The 23,348-nt window shown below is 65.4% G+C and overlaps 5 protein-coding genes across 5 annotated transcripts; 3 read left to right on the top strand and 2 right to left on the bottom strand.

The window, feature by feature from the left end:
• Positions 1 to 2,273: 2,273 nt before the first annotated feature.
• On the top strand, positions 2,274 to 3,750 carry EMIHUDRAFT_433164 (hypothetical protein; the record flags this gene model as incomplete). The annotated part of the gene is made up of 6 exons (XM_005757740.1): positions 2,274 to 2,300; positions 2,366 to 2,634; positions 2,851 to 2,895; positions 2,964 to 3,041; positions 3,120 to 3,147; positions 3,221 to 3,750. Coding segments are annotated over 6 exons (584 nt in total), but the record flags the coding sequence as incomplete, so codon positions are not given.
• Positions 3,751 to 9,587: 5,837 nt separating this feature from the next.
• Positions 9,588 to 11,940, top strand: EMIHUDRAFT_199049 (hypothetical protein; the record flags this gene model as incomplete). Its single annotated transcript, XM_005757739.1, has 3 exons — positions 9,588 to 9,644; positions 10,150 to 11,606; positions 11,799 to 11,940. 3 exons carry the CDS (start codon positions 9,588 to 9,590, stop codon positions 11,938 to 11,940), a joined length of 1,656 nt encoding a protein of 551 aa, XP_005757796.1.
• Positions 11,941 to 12,698: 758 nt separating this feature from the next.
• On the bottom strand, positions 12,699 to 14,156 carry EMIHUDRAFT_433162 (hypothetical protein). The gene is made up of 6 exons (XM_005757738.1): positions 14,100 to 14,156; positions 13,529 to 13,790; positions 13,419 to 13,453; positions 13,283 to 13,343; positions 13,131 to 13,220; positions 12,699 to 13,060 (listed from the first exon to the last, which is right to left on the bottom strand). Exons 1-6 carry the CDS (start codon positions 14,108 to 14,110, stop codon positions 13,022 to 13,024), a joined length of 498 nt encoding a protein of 165 aa, XP_005757795.1. The 5' UTR covers positions 14,111 to 14,156; the 3' UTR covers positions 12,699 to 13,021.
• A 1,509-nt stretch (positions 14,157 to 15,665) lies between these two features.
• EMIHUDRAFT_62403 (Serine/threonine-protein kinase) lies at positions 15,666 to 16,569 on the bottom strand (the record flags this gene model as incomplete). Its single annotated transcript, XM_005757737.1, has 2 exons — positions 15,666 to 15,830; positions 15,895 to 16,569. Coding segments are annotated over 2 exons (840 nt in total), but the record flags the coding sequence as incomplete, so codon positions are not given.
• Positions 16,570 to 17,961: 1,392 nt separating this feature from the next.
• EMIHUDRAFT_461978 (hypothetical protein) lies at positions 17,962 to 19,443 on the top strand (the record flags this gene model as incomplete). Its single annotated transcript, XM_005757736.1, has 4 exons — positions 17,962 to 18,657; positions 18,732 to 18,891; positions 18,965 to 19,035; positions 19,116 to 19,443. The coding sequence occupies 4 exons, from the start codon at positions 17,962 to 17,964 to the stop codon at positions 19,416 to 19,418; spliced, it is 1,230 nt and encodes a 409-aa protein (XP_005757793.1). The 3' UTR covers positions 19,419 to 19,443.
• Between the last annotated feature and the right edge of the window lie 3,905 nt (positions 19,444 to 23,348).

Here is a 23,348-nt window from a genome sequence, read left to right as displayed (position 1 = left end):
AGCAGCAGAGGCACCTCCCACCCATTGGGCGGGCAGACAGAAGGCCAGGGCAGCACATGGCAAGTGCAACGCGCCTCATGTCGGAGAGCGACCGTGCCTCGTTCGCCGCTTATGATGTAGAGTTTGTTGTAGAGATTTCACGTTGTAGAGCGCCTCTACATCGCTCTACAACGGAGGCGCATCGTCACGCGCCGGATGTAGAGCTCTACATCTCTACAGCTCTACAGCGCTCTACTCTCTACATCCTCTACACCCTCCCTCAGTATCTATCATCTGCGAGGCTCAGCTCCTTCAGGTGAGGACCGTTTCTGGGGGGGGGGGTTCGATCTCAGGGCAGCAGATCCGATCCGATCAGTAGCAGCTCGACGGTCATGCGGAGCCTCCCGCCTGTCGTTGCCTTCTTTCTGTCGTCTCGGCCGGCTCCTTCCTGCCGGCCGCGTAGGCCACCGCGCGTGGCCTCGAGTTTGCACCAAGCCCTCAAGAGTGCAACTGGTCAAGCTCGCGATTGGACAAGCTGCGCGCCATGACTTGGAGTGCAATCGGTAGCCTCACATCCAGGGCCGGGGAGCTAAGAAGCGCACCCAGCGGGCCAGATGATCGGCATCGGGTTGCGGGTAAGCCCTAGCCCTGGGGGGTGCGCGTTCGCAGGGAAGGGGCCATAAAGTAAACACGTGGCAAAATCGGCAAACAAAACCTGCATACCGGGTATTTAGTTAGCGGGCATTAAGCAGGATTTTGGAAGGACGATCAGGGGCACAGGTGGGCTCTCCTGCTCCTGACAAGGGACACGACAGGCTCGCAGCGCGGTGCACGGTGGAATCCCAACTCCCCACTGGCGGTCTCGTCTCAGTCTAGCGACCTTCCTCCGGCTTCTCACCAGCAGAGAGAGCCAGGCGGGGAGTGGGTTGTAAACTTCTTTCGCGGCGCATACCGGAAAGTTCGGTTCCCCTCCCCGCCCCCTCCCCCTCCCCCCGCCTCATTTTCCTCTTTGTGCCCCAGCCCCAGCGCGCCGCCGCGGCCCTTGTGGCGCGCGGGCGCTCAGAAACGCATCGGGGCTGTGAGGATCCTAAGATGGGGCGCTCAGGATCCTGACCCGAACAGTGGTCTAGACAGAGTGGTGCGCCCAGCCTCAAGGATCGCTTGCGCCTCGGCAGGGGGCCTGCTGCAGGCGCGTCGCGATGTTGCGCATTGCATCATGTTGCCACCCCTTTGAGCATCCATGCCACAGTCGCTCCTCCGCTGCGTGCGCAGCCGCTCGCTCCCCCCCGCTCAGCGCGAGGCGCGGGATGCCGCCCGTGCGTTGCCGTCGACCCTCTGGGCGAGAGAGCAGGTGGGGCAAGCACCCTCTCCGACCCCGCGCGCTGTTGCTGCAGGCGCGGCGCAAGCTGGACGCGCACCGGAGCAGGCGGCTGCTGAGCTCGCTTCGCATTCTGCCGGTCGAGCACTCTGGTCGCGCTGCTCGCCCCGCGGTTCCCTCCTCCTACTGACTCGCGGACTGTTCAATGCACCAGGTGCGTATGTGGCTTGCCACCAGCCCACTCTTTCCTTTGCACCTGGTGCTATAGTGGGCTGGCAGCGCGCTGACACGGGGAGAGCCCATCGCACCACCGGTGGAAGAGAAGTAGTGGGCTGTTCAATGCACCAGGCGCGTATGTGGCTTACCACCCCTCTCCTGAGATCGTGTGCCATGCCCCGTGTGTGATCTGCAAGGCGAGATCACACGAGATCACACGAGATCACATGAGATTGCGGCCCCGTGTGTGCTCCGCGCGAGTGTGCGTGCGCCCCCGTCGTCCGTGCTAGGACGTGTCTAAGACGGACGGGCTGTCTATGAACTAGGTCGAGTCTCTGGTCAGCCTGCTCGCCTCGAGGAGCAGCGACCCGGCGCCGACCGCCTCCGCCTGCCTCCCCCCCTAGATGCGCGAGAAGTTGCGTACCTTGTACTGCGACATGTTCCGATGTTGCCACCCTTCGAATCATGCCACGCTTCGCTGTATTCGCCACATGCTTTGGACACACGGACGCCGTGTTCCCGACCGAGGTGTATTCCGCATCCTAGGCCTCCGCCTCGTCCTCGAGATCACGCGAGATTACCCGAGAGATCATCCGAGGGTACCCGAGATAGTACTCGAGCGTAGGCCTCCGCCTCGTCCTCGCCCGCCCTCTTGGCGGGCGCTCTGTGCTACAGCGCATCGCCGCCACATCGCTCGCGCCCAAGGCGAGATCACACGAAATCACACGAGATTACACGAGATCACACGAGATTGCCAGCCCACCTCGCTCGCCCCCAAGGCCGAGAGGCGGCACGCGGAGGCGCCTTCGTCACAAGTGCGCTGCGACGGCCACCCATTCCTTTTCCTCCTAGGCCAAGCGGCGCTACGTGGAGGCGTGCGCCAAGCGGCTGCCGCCGCCCCTCCGCCGCGCCCTCGCCGCCGCCATCGCCAGCCAGGCCGCCGCCCACTGGGAAGACGGCCGCGCGCCCTTCGCCTCGGCCGAAGCCGCGGCGGAGCTGCTGCTGCTGCACGCCCGCGCAGCGGGGGAGGAGGCGGCGGCTTCGGAAGCCCTCGGCGGCGAGGAGGCGGAGGCTGCCTGGCGGCTGCTCGCGCGGCGCTCGCGGCGTCGCACGAGCTCGAGGCACCGCACGGGAGAGCGGAGGGTGTAGTGGGGACGTGGGGGCGGGGGCTGTAGCGTGAGCTGTAGCCGAGGTTGCGCCGCAAGAGCGTCGAGGCGTCGGCGCGTTGTGGCGAGAAGAGACGCCGCCAGTCCAGGACACGCCCAAGACACGTCCAGGACACGCCCAAGACACGTCCAGGACACGTCCAGGACACGTCCGGGACACGTCCCCGTCAGGCGGGTCGCTCATTTGTGGCCCTGCTCGGCGACGACTCTTTCGAGGCGCCCTTCCTGCTGCGCCGCCGTCCTCCACTCCTCTGCTCTTGATCGCGCACAGCCGCCGTCCCTAGGCGGCACTCTCCTCGCTGCTGCCGCTCTGCGCGGTGCCGCTGCTGCGCCTCGGCCTCTCGGGCGAGGTGCCGCGGCTGGTGCCGCACGCGCCGCCGCCCGCCACCGAGTGTGCACACACTGCCGCCCACCGAGTCGCTCCTCCGTTTCGTGCGTAGCCGCTCGCTGCCCCCCGCTCAGCGCGAGGCGGGGGATGCCGCCCGCTGACGCCGAGGCGCAGCCACCCGTCCGCGACACGTCCAGGACACGTCCGGGTTAGGCGGGGATGTCCCTGGCTCTGGACGACATCGCCGGCGCCGTCGTCGGCTACGTGCACCGCGTCGCCGCCGCGTCGGAGGCGCGCGGCGGTTCGGCGCGCGGATCTGGCCGCGAAAGCGGCGGCGGCGGCGGTGGTGATGGCGGCGGCGGTGATGGCGGCGGCGGTGATGGAGGTGGCGGTGATGGAGGTGGCGGTGATGGAGGTGGCGGTGATGGCGGCGGTGGCGAGTTGCAGCGGTTGCTAGAGTGGGCGGCGGCGTCGTGGCGCAGCCTCCGCGTCGCCGTCGACCCTCTGGGCGAGAGAGCAGGTGGGGCAAGCAGCCTCTCCGACCCCGCCCGCCGCTCGCTCGCCGCCCTCGCCCTCGCCACGCGGCTCGATCCGAAGGTGCAAGGCCGGCTGAGTCCGGAGGTCGAGGCGCCGCTGCTGGGGCGGTTCGAGGAGCAGGTGTGCGCGGCGGCACCCGAGTAATATACTGTGAGGGTCCGGGCACGTGATTTGAACTATTGTTTCGAGTGTGAAGCGGCCTGTACAAAAGAGAGAGAAGAGAACACAACCCCCTCTCTCTTTTCTCCCAGTAAGCTAAAAGTACGTACGTACAAAAGTAATAGATGTTTACTTCCAAAACCTGGACGTGCCTCCACCGGCACGCCGCTTGAGGCAGATGACGACAACACGCTCGAGCGACACACCGACACACACAAGCTCACAAGGCAAGTGTCGTGCAAAAAAGAAAACAGAACTCGCGGTGACTTGCCTAGAGCCCTGCTTGGAGCACTCAGCGTGCAGTCATCAACCGCAAAACAAAACTCTCTCTCTCTCTCTCTCTCTCTCTCTCTCTCTCTCTCTCTCTCTCTCTCTCTCTCTCTCTCTCTCAAAAACGCACATCCAGTCGTGTGAAGCCTTCCTGGTACCCAGCGCTGACTTCTGACTGTCGTTGCTGCTCTCCCTTCTCGTGGACTGTCTGTGCTTGTGCGTCTTGCGTCCGGGGGGTTGGTTGTGAACCCTTCAATTCTTTCTCTCGCGCGGCTGGCGCGCTCTGGCACTAACATCGTGGTGTACCTGTGTTCGTGCCAGTGCGCGCCCTTGTGTGCTTCCCGGAAATTCTTTTTCTCGCGATGTCCACCCCGCCGCGCCGCCGCTCGCGCCGCCTCGCCGCGGCCGCCAGAGCCGCGCCAGACGCGTCGCCGCCCGCCCGCCTCCTCGACCTCCCCACGGAGCTCCTCGCGCGCACTCTCTCACACTGCCACAGCCCCCTCGACATCGCTCGCGTCGCGGCCGTCTCGCTGCTCTTCCACGCCTCTCTCGCGGTAGAGGGCATCCGCTTGTGGGCGCAAGAGCGCGGCTTCGAGCTGCCGGCGCTGCCAGAGGGCGAGAGCTGCGCCGTGCGGTGGCTGTGCTATTCGGCGCTGCTGTGCGAGGCCAACCCGCCGGCGAGGGCGGCGGCAGGCGCTCGGCACAGCCTCTTCATTGACGGCGAGGGGCGGCTCTCGTCGTGCGGCAGTGAGGAATTCTACCCAGGGTTGCTCGGTCACGGCGAGGGCGTGCTGCGGCTCAACACGCCGACCCGACTCCTGTCGACGCTGGGCGGCGAGCGCGCCGTGAGCGTGTCGGTGGGAGGATACCACAGTCTCGCCCTCACCAGCAGCGGCGCCGTTTGGAGCTGGGGCCAGGGAGGCTTGGGCAGGTTGGGTCACGGCGACCATGAAGACCAGTGGCAGCCGACGAAGATCGAGGCCTTTGCTGGGCGGCGCGTCGTCGCTGTCTCGGCTGGACTCGAGCACAGCCTCGCCCTCACCGCCGACGGAGAAGTCTGGAGCTGGGGCCGTGGTTTCTCGGGCAGGCTGGGCCACGGCGACCAGCAGAACCAGTGGCAGCCGAAGAAGGTCGAGGCCTTGGCTGGCCAGAGTGTCATCGCTGTGTCGGCTGGATACTTCCACAGCCTCGCCCTCACCGCCGACGGCGCCGTCTGGAGCTGGGGCTTCGGAGGCGGGGGCCGGCTGGGCCACGGCGACACGCAGAACCAGCTGCTGCCGAAGAAGGTCGAGGCGTTTGCAGGGCGGCGCGTCGTCGCTGTGTCGGCTGGAAACAGCCACAGCCTCGCCCTCACCGCCGATGGGGCTATCTTTGCCTGGGGCAAGGTGTGCACAGCATCGCCCTCACCGCCGACGGCGCTGTCTGGAGCTGGGGCTATGGAAACTGGGGCCAGCTGGGCCACGGCGACTATCAGGCCCACCTGCTGCCAAAGCAGGCTGAGGCCTTGGCTGACCAGCGCGTCGTCGCCGTGTCGGCAGGAGAGCGTCACAGCATCGCCCTCACCGCCGACGGCGCCGTCTGGAGCTGGGGCGAGGGAGACGAAGGCAAGCTGGCCACGGCGACGTGCAAAACGAGTCGCTGCTGAAGAAGGTCGAGGCCTTTGCTGACCAGCGCGTCGTCGCTGTGTCGGCTGGAAGCAGCCACAGCCTCGCCCTCACCGGCGACGCCGCTGTCTTCACCTGGGGCCAGGGCACAAGCGGCTGCCTAGGCCACGGAGAGGACCTGTCCAACCAGCTGCTGCCCAAGAAGGTCGAGGCGTGGGCGCCGGGGCAGTGATGATAGATCGAAAGGGTGCACAGGACTGTGCCTAATCTTCACGTTGCGAACGTATCCGAGACTGGAGAGAGGCGAATCCGGGACGGTGGAGGTTTGTGCATGCTCCACTGTTTCCTGCGGGTTGCTGCACGTCTGGGCTTTGTTGTTCGGCCGTGATGTGGCTTCCCGGACGATCGCGTGTCGTACCCTGTTCGGCTCTCCGTGCGCTGGTGAGCCCATTTGTGTTCTTTTCCGGGTACGCCCGTGTTTTTCTCGCCGCCGGTTTTATTTTAAGAATTTTACCGCAAATTTTTCCAGAATTCTTTTTCTCGTGGTGTACCTGTGTTAGTGCCAGTGCGCGCCAGTCCCGTGCCCAGTAAAAGAAAGAAAACAGACAACCCAAGGGAGGGATGGGAGAACGGTGTCGTGCGAGGGGTTGGGAAAATTCTTTTTCTCACGATGTCCACCCCGCCGCGCCGCCGCTCGCGTCGCCTCGCCTCCTCCACCGCCGCCCCCTCGCCGAACACGCCGCCGCCCACCCGCCTCCTCGACCTCCCCACGGAGCTCCTCGCGCGCACTCTCTCACACTGCCACAGCCCCCTCGACATCGCTCGCGTCGCGGCCGTCTCGCTGCTCTTCCACGCCTCACTAGCGGTGGAGGGCATCCGCTTGTGGGCGCAAGAGCGCGGCTTCGAGCTGCCGGCGCTGCCAGATGGCGAGGGCTGTGCCGTACGATGGCTGTGCTATTCGGCGCTGCTGTGCGAGGCCAACCCGCCGGCGAGGGCAGCGGCAGGCGCTCGGCACAGCCTCTTCATCGACGGCGAGGGGCGGCTCTTGTCGTGCGGAAAGGCTGAGAGCTGGACGCCGGGACTGCTCGGGAACGGTGAGGGCGTGATGCGGCTCATCACGCCGACCCGCCTTCCGTTGGGCGAGCGGGGCGTGAGCGTGTCGGCTGCAACGCAGCATAGCCTCGCCCTCGCCGCTGACGGCTGTGTCTGGAGCTGGGGCGAAGGACATGCTGGCAAGCTGGGCCACGGGGACACTCAGAACCAGCTGCTGCCTAAGAAGGTCGAGACCTTCGCAGGGCGGCGCGTCGTCGCCGTGTCGGCTGGATTTGCACACAGTCTGGCCCTCACCGCCGGCGGCGCCGTCTGGAGCTGGGGCTATGGAACCTTTGGCCGGCTGGGCCACGGCGACCAGCAGACCCAGCTGCAGCCAAAGAAGATCGAGGCCTTTGCTGGCCAGCGCGTCGTCGCTGTGTCGGCTGGAAGGTTCCACAGCCTCGCCCTTACCGCCGATGGCTCGGTTTGGAGCTGGGGCGATGGAGACTACGGCAAGCTGGGCCACGGCGACAGGCAGAACCAGCTGCTGCCCAAGAAGAACGAGGCCTTTGCTGGGCGGCGCGTCGTCGTCGTATCGGCTGGAGGCAACCACAGCCTCGCCATCACCGCCGACGGCGCTGTCTGGAGCTGGGGCTATGGAGGCCAAGGCCGGCTGGGCCACGGCGACGAGCAGCACCAGCTGCTGCCCAAGAAGATCGAGGCCTTTGCTGGGCGGCGCGTCGTCGCTGTCTCTGCCGCCAACCACACCCTCGCCCTCACCTCCGACGGCGCGGTCTGGAGCTGGGGCTTTGGAGGCTCAGGCAAGCTGGGCCACGGCGACCAGCAGCACCAGCCGCTGCCGAAGAAGGTCGAGGCCTTTGCGGGGCAGCGCGTCATCGCTGTGTCGGCTGGAGGCATCCACAGCCTCGCCCTCACCGCCGATGGGGCTATCTTTGCCTGGGGCAAGGGTGAGACCGGCTGCCTAGGCCACGGAGAGGACCTGACGAGCCAGCTGCTGCCCAAGAAGGTTGAGGCGTGGCCCGCATCCTCTTGACTCTCAGACAATCGCCCCGGCGGTGACAGAAGCGAGAAGGCGGGCCGGCGGCGCTGGAAGCTGGCGCTGAGTTGGAGAGAACACTCTGGGCCGGCGCGGGGGCCCCAGAGGGTGTCCATGCGGGGGGGAGATGGGGTCCCATGGCCCGCCGCAGGCGCCGATTTTTTCGGATTGTTTTTCTTTTTTCGCGATTTTTTACTTGTTTTCATGGGAATTCGGCGTACTTGCGGCCATGCTATCACGCCTTGCGACAGCCTGTCGGCGCAGCTGACCGTGCCATGATGCACAATTGATCACCTGCATAGCTCGCGGCCTTAGTATCAAGCATTCAGTGACGACCTGATCGTACGGCCAGTAGGAAGGTGTCCTTCCATCGTGTGCACGCTTCTGGCGCAATGCGCGTCACCTCGGATTGGCTGCTGGCACTCTCGAGGCTATGCCTACACAGCCTCGCGCGCATGGGCAGTCAAGAGGGACCATGCACCTTCTCAGGACAGCGCCGGTGCCTCTCTCTTGGACCGGCAAACTTGGTGGTATCGTGTCACCAATGTGGGACCAGTGCGGCATCGCGCCATCGACAGCTCTGAACTGCGCCTCACCACTGACCGGGAAGGCCGCCAAGTGGGCCAGCACAGGTCGCACATTGTGGCAGCAGTCAGCAGTGCATGGCTGATAGCTAGAGCAGCAGCGTCAGGGTCGCAGGGTCGGATCGTGTCAAGCCTCTCGCCCGGCCGGCCGCGTGCAGACGTCGGCCTGTCTGCTGTCTGGAGTGATCTGTCGGCGGTCAGTACGACCGATCAGGTCGGAGTTTTCTGATGGTTGGAGGGTCTATCTGTATGTACTCCTCGAGATCTCTCCAAATCTGCCCTCTACTCAACCGTACTCATTCGGGAAGTCGGTGCTCATAGAGACTCATAGAGCCGGAGCCCCGTTTCCGCACTGCGGCGCGGCGCACGGTGCCTCCGGGGGGCCCCGCGCCGGCCCAGAGAGAGAACACACCCCGCATATGCATATGTTCTGAGGTCACAGTATGGGTTCGGCACCTGTTCACAGCAGTGTGAAGGTATGTAGGGGATGAAAAAAAGAAACCTTATCGCTCTGGATTTCTCTTTTCGCCCGCCGAGGAGAAGAAATCCAGGCTGGCTAACTCCCTCGAGCGTAGATCGTCTCTCTTCGGCGCGCTCGAGCACGTTTGGCACCAAGAGGCTTTGATTCTTACGACCCTCACCCGCCAAGGCAGGGGTGTGTGCACTCTGCTAGTACTTGTGTACTCACACCACTACACTGTGGGGTGTGCCCGAGCAGCGAGCATGATGTATGTGCGCGTCTGTGTGTGTGTGTGGGACAGACGTTGTTGTCCTATGCGCGGGGCTTCCCGCGGGGACCGAAGACGTAACAGCAGCAGCAGCAGCAGCAGCAGCAGCAGCAGCATTTCTTCTTCGCGTGGGGTGGAAAAAAAAGGGGGAGAGACGCAATTGAGAGTGGGCGCGAGCGCAATCCCACTGGATTGCGTTGATTGCATGTGATTGCATGTGATTGACCTCAGCTCGCTGCTCGGGAGCATGGGATTGAATGCAGTCAAATTGCACGCGATCCCATACTCTTTCTTCTTTTAGTTGCAGACCAAAGGACGCGAGAGAGAGAGAGAGATTTATTAACCAACAAGAAATCACGTTCTCTTTCTAGGACGCGCAGAAAGAAGGAGTCGCTCATGGGGGCAGCCAGCTGGCATGCATGCTTGGCAGCCAGCTTGGCATGCATCGATCTCTACATCCAGTCTATCGATCTCCGCGGCTAATATCCCTGGGGTTAGCAAAGAATTTTACAGGAAAAGAAAACGGATAAGGAGGGGCGGTATGTAGGAAGGCGAAGAACAGTCAGGCTCGGACTGGACACCAACGCGGTATGGGTGGACGCTGGACAGATGACGACGACACGCACGAGCGACACACAGACACAAGCAGGGAGTCGAAGCAGGGAGGTTGCGCGTGCTTGATCGCGCGAGGTCGTGTTTCTTTCGCCGCGCAGAATCCAGAGCCAGGCACGCGCTCTGCCAGCACCCCCCCCGCCTGTGCTCTCTCCGTGGGTCGAACGGCGCTCCGCCCCCCACCCCACCCCCACCCCCGCAGCCGCCCCCCGCGCGCGCGCCCCCGCCGCGCCACTCAAGCTTTCACCCCCGGCGTGCGCAGACACCACCGAACATGTGGAACACCGCGCTCGACGGCGCAGGGCACACCTACTATTGGCACTCTGAGACGGGCGCGTCGCAGTACGAGAAGCCCGCCGACTTTGACCCCGCCAAGGCGCAGAACTCGGGCTCGTACACCCAATACCAAAACGGCAGCGGCGGCGGAGGAGGAGGTGGCGGAGGAGGGTATGGCGGCGGCGGCGGCGGCGGCGGGTACGGCGGCGGCGGCGGCGGGTACGGCGGCGGCGGGTACGGCGGCGGCGGCGGCGGCTACGACCGCGACGCCATCGGGCTCCAGTTCTCGCGCCCCGCCAACACAAACTACAAGGACGTGCAGGACCAAGGCGTCGACCAGCCGGCGTCGACCGAGGTGGCGCAGTTCTGGAAGGAGAACGACCTCAAGGTGTACGGCGGCTCGCCGCCGCCGTTCCTCTCCTTCGAGGAGGCGCAGCTGCCGCGGCCGATCATGGACGCCATCGCCAAGGCCGGCTTCACCAAGCCCTCCGTCATCCAGTCCCAGTCGTGGCCCGCGGCGATGGCCAAGCGCGACTTGATTGGCGTCGCCAAGACCGGCTCGGGCAAGACGCTCGGCTTCCTCGTGCCGGGTTTCATGTACATCCAGCAGCAGCGCGTCAACCCGATGCAGGGACCGTCCCTGCTCACGCTGGCGCCGACGCGCGAGCTCGCCATGCAGATCGAGGTCGAGTGCCAAAAGTTTGGGCTGCCGCTCGGGATCCGGTCCGTCTGCTGCTACGGCGGCGCGCCCAAGGGGCAGCAGCTGATGGCGATGCGGCAGGGGTGCCACGTGGTAATCGGCACGCCGGGGCGGATCAACGACTTCCTCGAGTCGGGCCAGATCCAGCTGCACCAGGTCGCCTACCTGGTGTTTGACGAGGCGGACCGGATGCTCGACATGGGCTTTGAGCCGCAGATCCGCAAGATTGTGCGCCAAGTGCCGCCGCAGCGGCAGACGCTCTTCTACACGGCCACGTGGCCAAAGCAGGTGCGCGCGCTGGCCTACGAGTTCATGCGGTCGCCTGTGCAGGTCGAGGTGGGCGACATCAACTCGCTCAACGCAAACAAGGACATCACGCAGTACGTGCACGTGACGCGCGGGCCGGGCGAGAAGCAGCAGATGCTCATGCGCATCTTCCAGTCGCTCGAGGCGGGCACGCGCACGCTGGTCTTCACGTCGACCAAGCGGATGGCGGACCAGCTGGGCATGCAGCTCGGCCGCCAGATCGGCAGCGGCGTCATCCACGGCGACAAGGACCAGCGCGAGCGCGAGGCTGTCCTCGCCGACTTCAAGAGCGGCCGCCGGCCAGTGATGATCGCGACCGACGTGGCCGCGCGCGGCATCGACGTCAAGGAGTGCAAGGCCGTCATCAACTACGACTTCCCGGGCAATATTGAGGACTATGTCCACCGCATCGGCCGCACCGGCCGCGCCGGCGCCAAGGGGGAGGCGCACACCTTCATGGACGGGCAAAAGGACGGCAAGTACGCGCGCGCGCTGTGCGAGATCATGGTCAAGGCGGACCAGGCGATCCCGGGGCCAATCGCGCAGATGGCAGGCCTGCGCAGCGGGACGTACCGCCCGTATGACGAACGCTCCGCGCTGCAGCCGCACCCGAGCGGCGGCATGATGACCGCCCAGGCGGCGCAGATGGCGGCGACGATCCCGCAAGCTGTCAACAAGCCCGACGAGTGCGGCGACTTCAAGCGCGGCAACTGCCAGCGCGGCGCGCGCTGCAAGTACTCGCACGGCGGGCAGGGCGGTGGCGGCGGCGGCTTTGGGGGCGGCTTTGGGGGCGGCGGCGGCTACGGCGGCGGCGGCTACGGCGGCGGTGGCGGCGGCTACGGCGGCGGCTACGGCGGCGGCGGCGGCTACGGCGGCGGCGGCGGCGCTGCATATGGCGCGGCGCAGAACGCCGCCGCCGCCATCAGCGCCCGCTTTGGCTCGGACCGCGGCGACCGCGGCCGCGACCGTGACGACGACCGCGGACGCAGGCGTTCGCCCGACTACGACGACTATCGCCGCCGTTCGCGCTCGCGCGACCGTCGCCGCCGCTCGCGCAGCCGCGACTGAGCGTCGCGGCGGGGGGGAGGGGGGGCAGTGGGAGCGTGCAGGGAGGTGTCCTGAGGCCGCGTGACCGAGGTCGCGCGGCACCGGGGGGCCTCGGTCACGCGGTCCCGCTTGCTTGGTGCGCTTTCAGAGTTGGCTTGCGGCCTCTCTGGCAGCGCTCTGGCAGAGGGCGGCACACCCGGGGCTTGTGGTGGTGGTGGTGGGTGGGGTGGGGGACGGGGGACCGTGGAGGACAGGCGATGGGAGGCATGGAGCCGCGGGCTGCGCATGCGAGCGCGCCGCCTGCTGCGCCGCCTCCTTTCACTTCCCTCACTCCTCGCCCCCCCCCCTCCCCCCCCCTCCCCCTTCCCTCGTGCGCCCGCTGCCCGCCCGCCGCGCAGGTTCGGTCGAGGCGCCCGAGTTCGGCGCGGAGGGGTTGTTTGGGCCAGGCTCCGTCGGGCAACGCGGTCGTCGAGAGGCGCGCGGCTAGCACAGGGCTAGCCTCGTGTGCGCGCCGCTCCCGAGCCGCTGCCTAAACGGAGTGGCCCTCCAACCGTTTCGCGCTCGCTCCGGGGGCTTTTTCCGATCGGCGCTGTCCTCGCTGCTGAGATCTCTTTCCACTGCCGCGCGCGCTCACACACCTCTGTCTCTCCCTCCTCTATCCGCCCCCCGTCGGTCCCACATGCACATCGTTGATCGTTTCGTGAGAGTCGTGTTCGAACGGAATGCACGTGTCCCCCCCGTCACGGTCGAAGATAGATCAATGAAACCACCTCTGTCCGATCTTCTGCACTCCTCTTCTACATACATACAAAACTCATGCTTAAGTAAACGTATTACGAGAGCGTCTCTCGGGTTCTCCCGCGCGGGCCGGAGTCGCGACGCGGGGGGGCAGCCTGTCCCCGGCCCCCGCCCGCGCAGCCGCAAGGCAGCGCGCCGCGCCCCCGCGAGTCGCCGCGCGAGCGTCATGCGGACGGACACATAGGTTGTATACGACGTACTGTCCTCTCTCCCCGCCCATGCAAGGCTCGAGCACCTACCTCGAGCACCTTTCGGGCCGCCACAGACCTGCCGTATATGCGCTGCGCCGCGAAGACGCGGCGTCTCAAGACTGGCCTGGCTCGCGCGACGAGCGGCGGCGCACCTCGAAATCAGAGAGATACGTCCGTGAGAGGGCTGCGCGGCGCGCGCGGGGGGTATGTAGTCGCACGCACCACAGTTTGCCCGCGCACAACACGCGTCTGGCCCGACGACTCGTTGGCCCGCTTCCGCCGCTCACTCAGCCACTCGAAGCTTTCGCGCACCTGCTCCCCATCGCACCTGTGAATGGGACGCCGCGGCGCCCCCCGCCGCCCGGGGAGCGCACCACGCTCGACTTCGCAATCAAACGGCAAAAGTCATCGCCAGCAATCTCGACGATCTCGCACCTAGCCCCACGGCTCCCCGGGGTCAAAAGGGAAGAGGGCGAACCCCCCCCCCCCCCCCCTGAGTGATGCGCGCACCGTGGCGACGCGCAACGCACCGTCTTGCTGCGCACCTACAAGCACTCACGGCTCGCACAATGTGGCAACCAGCGCGCCACGCCCATGGCAGCGACTGCAGTGCGGCGCGCCTCGCGCTTGCTCAACAGCGCCATCTCGCCAAACCCTTCGCGCGCACGGATGCGCCCGAGCGGCAAATTGCCCGACGAACGGCGGGATGCCAGCGACGGCGAGGCGTCTGCCGTGTCCCCCCCGTGCGCCTCTAATCCCGCCGCCCCCTCGGCCGGCGGCTCGACGACCACAAGACTGCCCGACGCGAGGATGTAAAACTTGTCCGCCTTGTCGCCCGCGCAGAACACGGGCTCCCCCTCCTCGAGCGCGCGGTGCTGCTGCCTGCTCAGTCAGTCAGTCAGTCAGTCAGTCAGTCAGTCAGTCAGTCAGTCAGTCAGTCAGTCAGTCAGTCAGTCAGTCAGTCAGTGTCAGTCAGTGTCAGTCAGTGTCAGTCAGTCAGTCAGTCAGTCAGTCAGTCAGTGTGACACACGCCCTAGCACCATGGGGCACACGCTCTCGCGAAAGAGACGGGGCATTGCACACGAGGCGGTGTGTGCCTTCTCAGGGAGTGACTATTGCACTGATGAGGCATCCCCACAGACATCAGTGCAATAGTCAGAGGGGGGGCAGCGGTGGGGACCCCTCTCGTGCCTGCTCACCATCTGGATGAAAGCGATCAACTTCTGGCGCTTCTGATCGGGCCCGCCCGCGGCACGGTGCCCGCCAAAGCCGGCCTCGAAGTCCTCCTTGGAGAGCTTGAGCACCTGCGGCAATCACGTGCAACGTCAGCAACAAGGGCCACCCGCTCCGGCTGTGCGTGCGCAGCCTCGAGCACCTCCACCGGCGTCCTGCAGCGGATGGCCGCCGAGCGGGTGGGCCGCCCCTCGAGCAAGCTGTTCTCGCCGAAATACTCGCCTGTTGGCGCTCGTGAGAGTGAGCACGACAGGGGGAGGGGTGAGGGGGGGCAAGAGCGCCCGCCTGCGCCCAACCTCGTGAGAACGTGGGGAGATGTGGGGAGATATGGGGAGATGGGGGGAGATATGGGGAGATCGCCTGCGCCCAGCCTCGTGAGAACGTCCTCGCCGCCGTCCTCCCGTGGCTGCACCACCTCCACCTCGCCAGCAAGCAGCGCGTAGAAGTAGCGCACGGGGTCGCCGGGCTTGTAGATGTAGTCGCCACTGTCAAGCGCCTTCGGGTGGAGACGGCGCAGCAGGGTGGTGGTGGTGGTGGTGGTTTGGCGGAGGTCGGGGAGTGTCTTCTGGAAGGTGGAAGTGTGTTGGGACGCCCCGCCTGCTTGACGGTGTGCGTCATCATCCGCACAAACGAGCCGTACGTGATGCGCTGCCCCTCGCGGTCGCCCTCAGTCACACCCTGCAGGAGCTGCTCGCTGCCGCTGCTCTGCCCGAAGCGCCGGAGCACCCGGTCGAGATCGGCGGTAGAGATGTACCCCTTGCCTGCAGGACACGAGGCGTCAGCGCGCGCAGCCAGTCGCGTAGCCGTGGCCAGTGGTGGTCCCCTCACCGTCGGCGTCAAAGACGCGGAACGTCTTCGTGAGTAGCTCCCCCTCGAGCATCGGCCCGCGCAGCGATTCGTGCCTCCGCAGCGCCCGCGCGCCCGCCTGAGCCGACAGCCAGCGGCGCACATGGGGCCCCTCGCTCGCATCGTCTGCCCGCTCGGCCCGCTCGGCCGCTTGCTGCTGCAGCAGCACTGAGAAGCATGCGGCGCGTAGCCGCGAGGTGTGCGCTCGGAAAGCGCGCATCTTTTGGTCGCGTTGCAGTTGGTGCACCTGCAGGCGTCCCACCAACGCGGACAGCAGTCAGGGTCGTGCGGACATCCGCACGGTCGGCCCGCTGCAGCTGACGCACCCGGTCCCACATCGTGCGCGCGCCCGACGTGGCAGCGGCGGTGGTGCTCTGGCTCCGAGCGTCGTCGTCCATTCCAACGATCCACGGGTGCTGCAGAGAGCGAGGATGGATTCTCAGGGTGGAGGCGTGTGCAAGAGAGGCAGAGGAGCGGAATGGGAGGTCGTGGCAGCGTGGGGGAGGGTGAAGGGGCGGCGGGAGAGGCGTCCTGCAGCAGCTGCTCGATTGAGAGCCGCGTCGTCGGGTCCTTGCGCAGCAGCATCTCGACGAACTGCCGCGCCGACGCGGAAGCGGTCCAGTCTGCAAAGGATGCCTGCCGGTGGAGGATGTTGTGGCGGATCTGGTCGTCGCTCGCCTGGCCCTCGTCGTCGAAGGGGTGACTCGCGGTGAGCAGCATGTACGTGAGCACACCCAGCGCCCACATGTCGTTTGTGAGCCCCGGCGACCCAGAGCCCCAGACCTCCGGCGCCCAGTACGCTGCCGTGCCCGACGCGCCTAGAGCGCAGCCGAATGCGGTCCTCTCGAGGGCGTGTTGGAGCAGGGGTGTTCCGCATCTAGAGCCGAGCGCCAACGTTCGGGTCGACGCGCTCGTTGTTGACGTACTGGCAGGAGAGCCCGAAGTCGACCAGCTTGACGTGGCCGTCGTGGGTCAGCAAGAGGTTCTCGGGCTTGATATCGGCGTGCGCCACGCCTTGCGCGTGGCAGATCGCAATCGCCCCCGCCAGCTCGGAGATGAGAGTCGCCGCCTCCCGCTCCGAGTACGCGCCATGCTCGCAGAGGTGATCGAAAAGCTCCCCGCCCGACACGTACTCCATCACGATGTAAAAGTGCTCGTCCGTTTCATAGAGAGCCTCGAGCGAGGCCACGCGCTTGTGGATGCTCACGCGCTGCAGCACGGTGCACTCGTGGCGGATGCTTTCTGCCGTCTGCATCGTCTTGGGCACTATCTTGACGGCGACCTCCTTGCCAGTGCGCAGACAGACCCCGCGTCGGACGGTCGCAAAGTGTCCCGATCCAAGCTCCGCGCCAAGGGAGTAGTCATCGGTGACCCGTCGGCGCCCGCTCTCCGCAGATGCTGGAGCGCCGTGCTGCACCGCGGCGGCGGCGGCGGCAGCGGCGGCGGCGGCGGCGGCGGCGGCGGCGGCGGCGGCGGTGGAAGCACTCGTGCAAGCAACCGGCCGATGGAACGCGCGACGGGCGATGCGGGCAAACGATCGGCGGCTGATCGCACTCGTCGATCGAAGTCGCCCGAGCAGCATCTCGCCACCGTTTCGGGGCAGGGGCTCGAGTGAGCCAGGCGGGAGGTGTGGAGCAAAACAGGTGTGGAGCAGTAAGCACTTGCTTCTCTGGTTACCGACAAGGGAGAAAGCAAGGGGAGGACAGACCACGCCTCACTTTCTCACAGGGGGGGGGAGCCAGGCAAAGCTTGTGCTGTGAATAGCAGGCGTGGTCTGTACTTGCCAGGGAGGAAAGCGGCGAGTCGCGATTCAGGGCGGGTGAACGCCCGCCTAGGTAGGCGCATTTTGTGCCGAGCGCCTCGGTTGTGGACCCGCCGCGCCGTGCTGGGCGGTCGCCGGCGCCACTGGCGACACCCACCCAGGGCGATTTTCGTTCAAACCCGTTGTCAATCCGTGACGTCGTCCGTCCCCCGACGGCATTGCGCGCTCCAACCACGCGGCGGATGTAGAGCTCTACAGCTCTACAGCGCTCCAGAGCGCTCTACATCTCTACAAAACTACAGCGCTCACGCTCTACATCCTCTACGCGCGGCGAAAATTCTTTTTTGCCAGATCACCCGGGCAGTGGGATGCGACGGATGTGTCATTCAAGCAAACGAGGCCGGGCGGGGGTCCCGAGTAGGAGCCTCTCCTACGCGACCAGGCCGCAGGTGCCCGCTCGACGGCAGCCGGGTAAACTCTGAGAAATTTGGTCGACCGGGTATCTGACATGAGAAAAGTTAGTGGCCGGGTAAGCTGAAACATGAATTGTGGGAGACTGGGTAAACTGGTTTGAGCGGAAATTGCGCTAAGTCCTAAGGGAAAATATCGTTGGCCGGGTAATCTGCGAGGCGAATCTCAAAAACCGGGTAATCCGCCATTTATCCTAAACGGATAGGGAAGAACTTTACCAATCAAAAAATAATGAGTGCGGCGCACGACAAGGCTCAAGGGCGTGAACGAAGAGAGTGGGACGACCGCGAGGTGGCATGAAGGTTGCAGCGAGAATCGGCGAGAGACTGCGAAGAGAGATAGGAAGAGGCGGACGCCCAAGGGTGGGCGACGGCTAGCGCATCACACCCCCCTCCTTAAAATTCCTGTGTGGTGGCGGCGTGCCGTCCTCCCATCCCTCCCTTCCGTTGTCTGTTTTCTTTCTGTTTCAAGGGCGTGGACTGGCGCACACTAGCGCACACCTCGCTGCCCAGCGGGGCCAATGGATAGAGAAAGAGTTGAAAAGCAACAAGAAATCGCTTCTTACAATCGGCATCGGAATCCAAAAAGACTTTCGCCAAAAAGAAAACGTCGAAGCGGCTCGCTCGCGCCGCCATCGAGCCGCCTTTCCGCTACCTTTCGCGCCGCCTTCGACCGCCTGCCTAGCGCGCGAGCAGTTTGAGCACGATGCGTCAAGGCCAACTCACACTCCCGGCCGCCTCGATGGCGCCGCTCGAGTCGGCGCGGCGCGTGCTCACCGAGGCCGGCGTTCCGCACACGGAGCTGCGCGGTGTCCGCGCTGGCGACGAGGTAGTGCTGCTGCTCTTCACGCTGACCTCCCTCGCCAAGGCACGCGTGCTAGAGACGCTCGCCAACCACGGTCTCGGCTGCACCACGCCAGCGCACGGGCGGCTGGAGGTGCTGGAGGTGCTCTCCTCCACCCCATATGCCCGACGCGGCGGGAGCGGCCCTCGGCGACGCCGCGTCCGCGTGAGCGACCGCACGTCACTCGACGAGATTTACCAGCGAATCGACGAGACGTTCCACTTCACCTTCGACTTTGTCCTCACGACGGCGATCGCCTCGACCGTTTGCGCCGTCGGTCTTGCCACCGACCAACCAATCTTCGTGACGGCGTCCATGTTGCTCAGCCCTCTGATGGCTCCAATCATGGCGCAGACACTCGGCACCTGCGTCGGTGACAAGCGGATGGTGTACAAGGGGTGTCGCAACGAGTGCGCCGGACTGCTGCTCTGCCTGCTCGTGGGCAGCCTTGTCGGCGGAGTCTGCATCGCCAGCGGCTCGTTGGCAGATCCGCACGAGGAGGACCCGACGCTGGAGGTGCTCCACTACAAACAGGCCGACCTGCTCGTCGGCGCGCTCATCGCGCTGCCTTCCGGCGCCGCCCTCGCCCTCGCGGTCTACCTGTCCGTCAGATAGCTCCGTGCGTGGTCCCCTTCATCCCGCCAGCAGTTCACGTTGGTGTGTAATAGGTCACGAGCGCGCTCTCCGACACCGTGGTTGGAGTCGCCATTGCAACCTCCATCCTTCCACCCGTGGTCGGCTCTGGCATCAACCTCGTCCTCTCGGCACGCGCCGCTCTCTCGCAGGACCAAGAGATGGCCGCCTCCAAGCTGCGGGCGGCGATGCTTGGCACCGCACCACGCCGGCACCGGCGCGCCCACCCCCACCACCCCTCGATATCGCACGGCCCCGCGCCCTACAGGCGTCGCCATGGTGGTCATCAACTGGCTCTGCATCTTCCTGGGCTGCGGGCTGCTTCTCCGGCTCAAGCAGGACGGCCCAGACCTGACATCCCGTGCCCACGCCGCACCACGGGGGCCCCACCCCTCCCCCCGCCGCCGCGTCTGGTGCAGGTGGACGGCCTCCTACAGCGCGCGCAGCAGGGGGCCAAGTCGCCGCCGCGCCGCCGCGCCCCGCTCGACCCGCAGGCACCCCCACAGGCAGCAAACGAGCTCGAGCGGAGGCTGCTCTCCGCCGCTGCTGCCGGTGCCGGTGCCGGTGACAGCGGCGCCCGCACCGAGGAGCAGCAGCCCGAGCCGAGTGGCCCCGAGCCGACGCCGAGCAGCAGCGTGGGCGTCGGCGAGCCGGGAACGGTATCGTCGACCTCGGAGTGCCACGTCGCGCGAGCACCAGACACACCGGCAGGAGAGAAGTGAGTTACGAATACGTTAGTGTTGATGGGCAGGGATAAATAAATAAATAGAGCAGTCATCTCCAGGTACATGGCAGGGAACCGCAAAGCAGCCGCGCGCAATTCTTCTTCGCCGCCTCCCCTGCAAAATGAGCGTGTTGCTCTACCTGGTCAGCTCCGTCGCGTTCCGCGCGTCTGCCCCCAGATGCTCGCGTCCGCGTGTCGCCCGCCCGCCCGCCTGCTTTGAGGCGATCGCGAAGACCTCGCAGCCGCACGGCCCGCCGTCCGAGACGGACAGCGCTGCGCTCGCCACCGCGTCTCCCGCGCCTGCGCTGCAGCCCCGTGAGGTGGTCGCGACGATGCTCCACGCGCTACACCGCTCCAACCGGGGCACCGGTGGCTACGAGGCGGCCCTCCGCTTCATCTCGCCGACGCACCAGTACCGCGCTGACTTTGAGCGGTCCGGAAAGTACTCGGCGGCGTCCTTTGCTCGGTATCTTCGGCAGCCTCACAAGGCGAGTCTGCTCGGGTGGGACGAGTACCGCTGGGATGGCGACACAACGCTCATCCAGGGCGAAGCCTACCAGCAGACGTCCGTCCGCGCGTCGGCCGACGCCACGTGGACTTCCGTGCGTTGGCTGCTGACCTCCAAGGAGGTGGAGGGCAGCGGCGCCTCGCAGTGGATGGTGGAGGCGGTCTTCGTGGACGAGCCCGACGACGCCGAGCTGGCCGCCGTCGAGCCGCTCGCGCCCCTCGAGGAGCCCGAGCGGCGACAGATCTTCGCACAGCTCGACACGGACGAGAGCGGCGCCATCTCGCCAGAGTCGTTCGTCGGTGTCGTCGCTTCGCTCGGCTTCCCCCGCGAGCAGGCCGAGGCGCTCGCCGCGGCGACCGACACGGACGGCGACGGCGCGATCACCTTCGGCGAGTTCTCCGCCCTGCTCTCCAAGGTCAACCAGCAGGCGCGTCGCATCACGCCTCTCCCCAGAGCAGATTGGACGCACACGCCCTACCCCAGGCCCCACCTCGACCGCGGCTCTCTCCCCGAACCGGCTTCGTAGGCCAGTGCGGCGGGGTCCTTTGCGCGCCTTGTCACGGACGGCGTCCGCGCGACCGCCGACGCAGCGCAGTCGCCGCACGACGTCGTCACAAAGGTGCGCACGCGCTGCCACAGGAGCCTCGAGCCTCGCGCGTGCTGTGAGTGTCACGAGCGGCGGCACGCGAATATTGCTGCAGGTGCTGCGCGCGCTGAGGGACGAGCCGCCGTACCCACTGTACGGCGCAGAGGTTGCCATCCGCTATTGCTCGCCGACCAACCCGGCGGCGCAGCTCACGCCCGCCACGTTTGCGACGTACCTCGACGAGCCGCACTATGCGATCCTGACGCAGTGGGACGAGGTGGAGGAGGAGGAGGAGGAGGAGGAGGGCGGAGGCGGCGACTGGGTGCGTTCGCCCTGTGTCGCCCGAGGCGACCACCGTCGCCTCGCGACGCCCTCAGCCGCCGCTCCCGCGAGCAGGTTGGCTCGACGGCGGAGCAGACAGTGCTCGTGCGACGCTCGGGCGAGGAGAGCTGGACGCTGATCGAGTTCATGCTCTCCAGGCACAATGGGCGCTGGCTCATCGACTCGCTCAACATTGTCTAGCGGGGACGCGCGTCGACGGGGGGGGGAGGGGGGGGACTGGAGCCGAGCCATTGAACCTTTTGCTTGCCGGGGAGACCGACCGCGGCGCGCGAGCTGCTGGGGCCACGTCGAGGCTCGAGCAGTGTGTCTGTGGCTCCAGCGTCCAGGGTGTGCGTATCCCGGCGCTGTGCACACAGCTCATACCTCACAGGGAGAAACTTTGTAACTTTTCATCCAAACGAAACATTTTCGGATTTCGCATTTCGGTCATGACTCATGTGAGATGTGTTTACGGTGTGTATATGCGCTGTGTAGCGATTCTCCGATTTGTATTTGGCGAATTCGGACGGCGGGCGCTTTGCGCTATTTGCCATTTCCAATTCACCCCAATTTGGCTTATCGTGCGCATTCTCAGTAGAACACAATATGCGCGTGCCTCCGGCCCTTTCCGTCGCAGTCCTGCTCGTCGTGCCTTATGCAGCCGGCAGCTACTGGGTTGATTCAAATCTGCAACTGTCCGAAACATCTCCCCGGTACGAGCTTGACTGCGTCAACTGCACCGAACTCTGCTTTTGGAGCAGCGCTCAGCCGGGCTGCAACGGAAAGACGTCTGTCAAGAGAGCGTCCTGGGCTGGTCCTGGTTCCGAATGGACTGATGATGGGTACGCTTGCCACGCTTGTCGCGACTGCATAAACTCACTCGACCCATCGCTCGCTAGCGTTGGCTGGATCAACGACCCTCGCGCTGCGAGACCAACCAATGTTGTATGGGATACATACAGCGCCGTGAACTATGGCCGTTGCGAACCCTCCGTTGTCCAGGAGTATGACTATGTGCTCAGCTGCGATGCCAACACTCGGACATTGGCAGACTGGAGGAATACCTGGACCTGTCCAACGACCGTTGATACGACCTACCAAGACGGACCAAACGCGGACTTCTCCTACGAGTGTGGGCAGGATTGCCGCGGATCATCGGGCGATACGCGTCGTGAGAATCGGATGCACGGGTGGAATCCTCGTGGGCTCTGCCATGTACTGGCAGGGCGCACCCTCCTCTCGACACAGGACGCATGCGGCGGGACCGACCCTAGGAGTACGACGTGCCCTGGCATATGTTCCGAGGAGGCCGGCGGAATCGGCAAGAATTCCTACGTCCTGGACATGAATATGTGCCCCAACGAGCACCGCGGCTATTGTGCGCCGCTGATTCCAGAACTGCGGCTCGGCCCCGATTCCGATCAGTCCGAAGAGGAGCAGCAAGAAATTTGCGGGCGCTACGCCGTCAATACTGGCCGCATGATTCATATGTGCGTGCTCTTCTACCCGTGGTGGGACAACTATCGCGCGCATTGCGGTGCCGTGCGGCATGCGTATCAATCTTCGCGCAAACAGGAGTACTTTATTTGGAACCAGCGCAACCCGCCCATCAAGAACGACGCGCAGTACCTGAAAAGTGGATCCATGGCTCCATATACCCCACGCGCACCAGGAAAGATGTATGCGAACACCATCTACTTTGCGACGTGCCCTATTTCTGGCGGGCAGTCAGACTGCGTTGTCTTTGACCACGACCCAGAGGGGCCTTTTGCCCGCTTGCTGGACACCCTAACCGACGAGCAGCAACCGCTACAAAACTGCAATCTGGCTTCTAGCGCCAAGCCGACGCCTGGCTGCGCTCTGGGCGACGACAAGGGCCACCTTTGGTGCACCAAGTACCCCGACTGCCAGGAGATCGATCCAGCAGACCCACAGTTTGGGCTCGTATGGACAGTCAACGACCAAGGTTTCAACACTGGCATGATGGGCTACTTCAGTCCCCTAAAGAGGCCGACAAAGACAACCCCAACCATCGGGTGTGCGGGGGGCGAGTCTGAGACTGGGGGGGTAGGCTGGTGCTGGGGTGTGGCGCCTTGCCCCCAGATTGAGTACGTCGGCGCTTCCGATCCAAACCCGCTCATGTACGCACCCATGCCGCCCTTTCCCTCGGCACCCCCTGCCCCCTTGCCGCCCCCCGGCGCGGTATCAGTTCCGACGGGCCGGGCCGTTAAAGATCCGCACATAAACTTTGCGTATGGAGGCTCTGCTGACCTCCGCGGCCGCCACAACGCGCTGTACAACTTTCTGTCCGTGCCAGACCTATCAGTCAACGTCAAGACGGAGGAGGCGATTTTCACGCTACACGGCGGCGCTCTCAAGGTCAACGGCTCCTTCCTCACCGAGGCCCACGTCACCGCGCAGCTCTCCTCGCGGAAGCTCGCCACCGCGTCATTCTGGGCGTCCGAGCTCGACCCAAACAACTTTGGATGGAGGGTGATCAACGGGACCTGCGT

This window comes from Emiliania huxleyi (genome assembly GCF_000372725.1).
Source record: "Emiliania huxleyi CCMP1516 unplaced genomic scaffold EMIHUscaffold_9, whole genome shotgun sequence".
NCBI lineage: Eukaryota > Haptophyta > Isochrysidales > Noelaerhabdaceae > Emiliania > Emiliania huxleyi.
This window is presented reverse-complemented; position numbering and strand designations above follow the sequence as displayed.